The sequence below is a fragment of the Oryzias melastigma genome, linkage group LG9, assembly GCF_002922805.2.
Source record: "Oryzias melastigma strain HK-1 linkage group LG9, ASM292280v2, whole genome shotgun sequence".
NCBI lineage: Eukaryota > Metazoa > Chordata > Actinopteri > Beloniformes > Adrianichthyidae > Oryzias > Oryzias melastigma.
The window spans coordinates 7,775,432-7,783,187 of NC_050520.1; the positions used below are offsets into that span (position 1 = coordinate 7,775,432).

Sequence of the window (7,756 nt, forward strand, 5' to 3'; positions counted from 1 at the left end):
TATTTACATTACAATGAATCAGTGTCACTTTTTCTTCCAGTGACACAATTAGTGCATTCTAAATCCAGCATAAATCACTACTTTGCTCTTTTATTGCTGTAGGAGTCTCTCAAAGACGTCAGTGGTTGCAACTCAAAACACTTCAGTTTAAACAAAGAAAGAGAAACTTTGCCAGTAAAAAAGGCACAAACAACAATCTAGACAAGCAGGAACATCTTTCCCCTGAGAAATCACTTCAGGGAAATCACTTTGCTTCCGTTCCAACCTGTTGGCTCAGAATCAGTCTTTTCATAACAAGTTTTTTTTATGATGAGGCTTCACAGTGCCCATCGCTCTTTGCTGCATCAGCAACAAATTCCCCGTTTTGTTTTAGATTCAGTCCCGTCATGCCAGAGTCTTCACCCCTGACACAGAATATCCGTCTCAAACTGCAGCAGCTGCCCCATGAAAGCCAGGTTGGGGGAGATGACGTTACGCCTTTGCTTCACGAAGTCGAAGGCCTCGTTCAGCCGGACGCGCTGCGTGTGCATGAGGTAGGCCAGGCAGATGGTGGCCGAGCGCGAAATGCCCGCCTGACAGTGGACCAGGACCCTGCCGCCGCTCTGCTTCACGGAGTCTGTGGGGAAAGATGGAAAGATCAGCATTTCCTCAAACTTTATCAGTAATGTTAGCTAATAAAGAAAAACTGGTGTCAGATATTTTCTTTGCAACTCATAATCCTATTTTGTAACCAGATTACAAGTGTTTGTCCACCAGTGATTCCGAATGGATTAAGGAGCATAAACTGCCTAGGTGTTTCATTCCCTATGACGCCAATTTGTTTAGAGTAGCTCTGAAAGAACACGAGTCTCACCAATGAAAGCGATGGCTGTATTGAAGCACGCTCGGATGTCTGCGGCCAGCGTGTCCTCCACCGTCAGACGCAGGTACTGAAACTCCCCCTCGTACACGTTGGGGCAGGTGGAGGAAACGTTGAGCACCGCGGTGATGCCGGCTGCCTTCAGCAGCTCTCTGCGGGACGAGTGGACGGCGCTGCCCAGAAACAGGAAGGGAAGCAGCTCCACTGGACCGTCCTGCAACGTGGAAGAAAGAATACTTGGTTTCATGTGGTCTTAATGTGTTATGGTGATTAAAGCCAATTCAGATTGGCTGATGAGGTATTTGGATACATATTAACACAAAGAAGTTGATGTTCGTTGACTTCTCGTAGCATTTATACCAACATAATTCCAGTGGATTCTGAAGTGGAGAAAAGCGGCGGGAACGCTGCTTTTCTCCACTTCAGAATCCACTGGAATTATGTTGGTCACAAACAATTGAGAAGTTATCGTTTGTCAAAATTGCGAGGCTTGGTGTCATGTGATCACAGTGTATAGGCATTGGAGGGGGACAATTCTCGCTTCCGAACGTTTTTTGTCACGTAAAAACTCACTTTCAGCAAGTTCTGCAATCTTGGTATCAAAACATTCGGCTTGTTAAGGACATTATCGCTCATACTCTTTGTAGCTTTTGTTAAATTTTGTGGTTTTTACAATTTTACGCAATTTTTTTTAGCCCCATGTCAAAGAATGGCAAGTCATCAAATTTCTGCAATTTATCCAAACTATGCAATTAAAAACATTCAGCATATTCAGGAAATGCATGCTTGTACTTTTGCTATTGTTTAATTTCACAAAAATTTTTAAATATTACGCAATTTTTGCGATTTTTTTTTTTTAATGCAATACCTCAAATTTTTTTCACGCTTTGAAACCAATACAATATGGGTATCAAAATGTTCAGAAAGTTGAGGCTTTTAAGGCTAATTTTGAGTTAGCTAATATTTTTGGAACATGCTAGCATTTTTGGTTAATTTGGCATCTAATGAGGTTTTTTTGGGCTAATTCTGAGTTAAGATAGTATTTTAGCAACGTGATAGATTTTTTTGGCTATTTTGGCACCCACTGAGTTTTTAACTTTTAAGGAGCTAAGCCAACATTTGAGCAAAATACTAGCTTCTAACTAATTTGGCATCTACTGAGGTTTGGGCTAATTCTCAGTTCATACCATTACGCATTTTAAAATTTTACACAATCTTTTCAATTTTTCAAGAAATTCTTCAAACTCTTTGTGCAATTAACACAATTTCTGCAACTTTAAGTCCTTTAGCAATTTTAGCAGCATCCAAATAGCTTTTACAGTAAATATCTCCAGCATATTCAGCAAAAAGTGTTCACTCTAGCATCATCGCTGGTAATGCAATTTTTCTAGTTTTGTTTATTGATCCAACGTTTCACTTTTTCAGTGTAAAGAAATAAAAAAACATACCCAAAAAAAGAGGATGGATGGATGGAAAAGTAAATGATAGAGCACAAACTGGTGTCCTACTTGTGCTAGTCTCTAGCCTGGAAATTGATTTGCTAAAGTGGGCATACAATATACGTTTTTCTTCTGTCACCTTTTCATTTTTTTGTTTGTTTCTCTAATGTTTTAGTTTACAACTCAAGTTTGTATTGCATGTTTTCCCTTTAATTGAATTTTTTTATTTCATTTTAATAATAATAAAAAACACAGATTAAAAAGGAGAAGATAGACAGATATGATTTTATAGTTTTTTAACAATTTTAGGAACCTCCTGGTATTCTACCTGCACCCCATGGTGGGGCTGGCTAAACCCAGCAAAGAAAGTCTGGAATTTGTGTGTTTTTGTTTGTTTTAAGTCAGGTCGTTATTGATCTTACCTGATCATATGCAGGAGTGCTCCGGCCTGTCACTGCTGGCTCTGGCTCCATTATAGAGAGCTGACTGCTGGCAGAACAGTGGCACAGCTCTGGAAAGGCCTCTGAAAATCCCTCAAATCCACCTAAATGAGGTCACAGTGAATGAACTCAACTGCAGCACCATAATCCTCATTTAAAATATTTAGTAAAAGAAATATTACTTTTTCGTTTTAATTTAAATAGGATTTGTAAAAAAAAAAATGCTTCCAAAAGCATGCTGACATGCATTGCTCACCTTGCAGGAAGCAGACCTGCGCATGCACTTCGTTCTGAAGGGCGCTGAGCAGCATCTGGGCCACGCTCTCCGGCTTCACCTCGGACAGGTAGCGGCTCCTCTCGTCCACCACCACCACCGGGGACAGCTTGCCGGCCCGCAGCCGGGCCAGCAGCGCCTTGTCCGGGATGAGCCACTCCAGGGCCACTACCGAGCTCTTGGATCGACGGCGCAGCATCGAGTTCCAGTTGACATTTCTGGACTCGCAAATACTCGTAAAAGAGAAATCCAGGAAAGGTCGACAGTCCAGAACCACACACCCGTCAGAGGTGTACTGGTCCCGGGGGGTCCTGAGGATGTGGACCAGCTCGTTTCCAGTAATTTCCAGTAAATCATTGTTTGACATCATGACTAAAACGCGAAAAACAAATAAACTATCACCTGAGATAGAAATAAAATATGAATATTGACGTGTACCTATACGAGCATGTGTGTGAAAGTATCAGGAGAGCTTTGCACTCTCTTTCAGGCCGGTCTAAATCCGCTTTAGATTCATAGTTTCACTTGTTCATTGATAACAGCTGCGCAGGGGGCGGAGCCACGAGGCTCCTCCTTGTTTTCCGCGTATCAACACCAAGGCGGAACGACCAAATAAGGTCTGCTCGACACTCCCGATATGGGCAGTGACGTCAGAGCCGGTTTTTCTGCTGGTCTTTGGGGTTATCCGGTGTTTTGGTGACAGAGGACGTTACGCCGCGGTGAAAACAGGCCTCCCAGCGGAGACGGTCTAATCACAATATATGTGTATGCCTCCCACACGGCCCTGAAACGACGACAGAGGAAACGGGCCGGGTCAGCCTAATCCCTCCGCGCTCCGAACGGTCTACTTTTTATGTCTCAGGGAGATTAAAGACATTTCATTTCCTTTTGATTTGCGTGTGTATTGTATTTAAAAAATGTATATGTTTATTAAACATAACCATTTATTTCAACTAGTAAATTAAAATACTGATAAAAAATACATAATATTATCCTCCCATTGTCATGCTCATATTTTTACGGCATCTACTGGAATATGAGCTTTTATTTACATTTTTTTCTAATGAGCATATTTTAAATTTCATTTAAGATTTGTGGATGGGTAAAACTTAAAAATCCATTCCAATCATCTTTGGATATTTTCTAAAAGCATTCCCAGATGACACTTTATTGTGACCATCCATTAGAGATGGTTAACAAATCCTTAATTCACTGTCAGTTAATGAGTTATTAACACTTTAACACTGGAGCTTTAGCCCTATCTTGATGTACTTTGATTTACTATTGTTTTTGCAGCAAGAAGGGATGATATTATTAGTTTTCTTCTTTCTGCTCCTTTTCGTTTATTAACTGTAATAACTACATTTTGTATTGATGTCATGTAATGTTATTAAATTAAATAAGTGTTTTTTAAGTGGCACAAATTCTGCTTTTGCATAAACTTGTGTAAACTGTTAAAAAAATGTGTTATTTGGGTGTCGCTTGTAATAAATAACAAGCTGTTAGTTAATGAGTTATTAATGACTTGTTAACTAAATGTTAATACTCTACCGTCGTACTAATTAATAATAGATCACGAAAAAGCTGTTAGTAAATGACTTGTGACTTGTTAAGTATCAATTATTTGCTTATATTTGGTTACTTGGACGTTATTTTCAGTTTCATTTATTAAATTTTTATCAACAAAGTGAGGGACATTTCCAGTTCTCATCCAATCAACATATAATATTAGTTAATACATTAACTCACAATTTACAGATCAGTTGTTAATCGTTTGCTAACCATCTACTAAAACCGATGAACGTCAGACGGGTGAAACAAGTTCAAGGTACAGGATTTTGCTATGATGTTTAAAATATTCAATTTTTGTACCTCAACCTTGTTTTACTCATAGACTTTGCTCTATATTTTACCAAAGAAACACCACAAATGAAATGTTGAACATTCTTTTTAATGTATAAAAACACACATAGTGAGTTATCATGTGGCAGAACAGCAACAACAATATACTAACCCATGTTGTTTGGGCACTTTTTGTGCAGAACAGAAAACAAAATAGATCAATATTAAGCCATTGCAGTTATTGATATTTAGCAAAACATGGACCTTCAATACTGAGCCAAGTTATTGCCTATCTAACACAGGGGTCACCACAGCGAATCAGTTTCCTCCATCTAAGCCTGTCTTCAGCATCCTCCACTCTAACACCAGCCACCTTCATGTCTTCATTCACTGCATCCATAAACCTTCTCTTTGGTCTTCCTCTAGACCTCTTTCCTGGCAGCTCTAGACTCAGCATCCTTCTACCAATATATTCACTGTCTCTCCTCTGAACATGTCCAAACCATCTCAGTCTGGCCTCTCTGACTTTATCTCCAAAACCTCTAACATGTGCTGTCCCTCTGATGTATTCATTCCTGATCCTATCCATCCTGGTCACTGCCAAAGAGAACCTCAGCATCTTCATCTCTGCTACCTCCAGCTCTGCTTCCTGTCTTTTCTTCAGTCCCACTGTTTCTAGCCTAAACAACATGGCTGGTCTCACCACAGTCTTGTACACCTTTCCTTTCATTTGTGCTGAAACTCTTCTGTCACACATCACACCTGACACTTTTCTCCACCCATTCCAACCTGCTTGCACTCTCCTCTTCACTTCTTTTCCACACTCTCCATTACTAACAAACTATTATTTAACAATTCATTTATATTATATTAATTAACGTTTTATTAGTGATTTGTTCACTTTCTATAATGGATATACAGTGTTACCTATTTTTATTTTTATTTTAAGTTTAATTGAACAAACAAAAACCAAGAATCAAAAACAAACATTTGGTTCTTCATTAAACAACCTCAAACTCAAAAACATACATTTTATTGAAATTTTCCATTACATAGACTTTTCCTAGTTTAGTTTCCATTCTCCACAGTGGTCTTCTAATTCATATTTTTAGTAAAAATCAAAACACAGTGTCATTTTCTAGCAGAGAGTTTCTGCAGAGCAGCAGGAGTTCATCAGAAATTCACCTCTGGGTTGTTATCCAATCGATGATGTCCCATTTATACGTTTCCTTTTTTTTTTTTTTTTTTCATTTTTATTTCTGTACAGTTTTTTTGTTTTCCAATTCTTTTTGTTCTGTTTTTACGTCTTAGTAGTTTGTTTTGTTTTTTAAAAAGTACATTTTTTTAAAAAATATTTGTTTTGCTTTTTTAATTGTCTTATTTTTTTAAGTTTTTATGTTTAGAGATTTGTTGATGTGATTTGTACTTCAGGGCCACCGTACATTTCTCAAGCTTAAGACAAGATTTTTTGTGTTTTTATGGATGATAAGAGGACATGAAATATAAATACTGGTTAAGTTAACAGTGCACTTTTTTTCCTTTTAATTAATCAGTTGCATACATTGATGTCATTTTTAATGCATTAAACAGGGGGTTTAGAGTAAAGACCTTTAGGATAATTTACTGGAAAACTACCCCTAATTCTTAAAAGTTTAACTTAGCAAATTGGTTACTTCCAGTATCATTTAAAAATGGCAAACACAAAACAAACATGATTTTTCTTTTTTTTGGCAAATCTTTTGGCTTTCAGTTTATTGTTATTATTATTATTATTTGCTGTTTTAGAAGTTACAAGCTGATTTTGGAGGAAATAATTTCTAGAAAACTTGAAAAGTGTCTTTATTTAACTTTCATAATCAATTTTTAATCCAGTTCAATCCAATATGAAACCTTTTGTTTATTTTTAGAGACTAAAATGTATTTTCCAGTAAAACTATAAAAGATGTCAGGTCAACTTCTGCTTTTTAAAACACTTTTTACACTTTGACACAAAAATAAAAAAAATAAAGGGGAATCACAATTATACAGTGAACTGCTTTTAGAGAGAAATGTTCTATGCAGGTTTCAGTTGAACATCTGTGAGTGTTTCCACTCTAAAAATACAGTATTTTCATGTTCAGCGTGTGGTAGCTCACATGACGATGTGTAATGTGACGTCTTTGTCCTCATTTCCTTTCAGCCCACATTCAAGCCACGCTGCTTTCCCACTAATGTCATGCCTCAAACCTCTGACTCCCACTTTCACCTCGCTCTGACTTTCCTTCTCACTACCTTACTCCACTGTGTGTTGCTTTTCTTCAGCTAACAGCTTGGAGAGTCATTCCCTCTCCCTGCTGATGCTGCATTTTTATGCATCTTATATCATCACGTCTGCCAAAAGAGTCTCTGAGCGTTAACTGTGTACTCACTTAAAGCCATAACACGCTGATTTAAACCCACATTGAAGGCTTGAACTCTTTAGAGCTGGCAGATTAGAGTATTGAATGTCATGTGGGTGTCTTTTTTTCCCCTCTTTTTTTTTGTTTCGCCCCCACGTCGGCAAACAGGAAGCAGCCCCACACATACATCCTGTCATCATCTATGTGGACCACAACCTTCACCATGTACGCTCACAATGTGTCTTGAAGCCTTTGTTGTCATAGCTCACGCCCCATCTACCATCCTGATTCAAGGCTTTGTCAGAACCCCCCAGAAAACCCCGTTAAAGATTTATGATGGTAACATCCTGTCTGCGGTGACTCATACAGAGTAAAGTTTTTATTTCATTTTTAGTTTTAAATGTCTTAAAATCACTCTGGTGACATAATGCCTCAACTTGTGCTTCTTACCGGAAACTGACATCACCTCGAGTGAGCCAAATAAAGGCACTATTGCGCAGCTTGTAATAATTGATGACTAGAAG

At 38.2% G+C, this 7,756-nt stretch overlaps 1 protein-coding gene across 1 annotated transcript; it reads right to left on the reverse strand.

Annotated features, from left to right (window-relative positions):
- Positions 1-3,543, reverse strand: dusp2 (dual specificity phosphatase 2). The gene is made up of 4 exons (XM_024274658.2): positions 2,995-3,543; positions 2,721-2,842; positions 854-1,073; positions 1-616 (listed from the first exon to the last, which is right to left on the reverse strand). Exons 1-4 carry the CDS (start codon positions 3,380-3,382, stop codon positions 399-401), a joined length of 948 nt encoding a protein of 315 aa, XP_024130426.1. The 5' UTR covers positions 3,383-3,543; the 3' UTR covers positions 1-398.
- Positions 3,544-7,756: the final 4,213 nt, after the last annotated feature.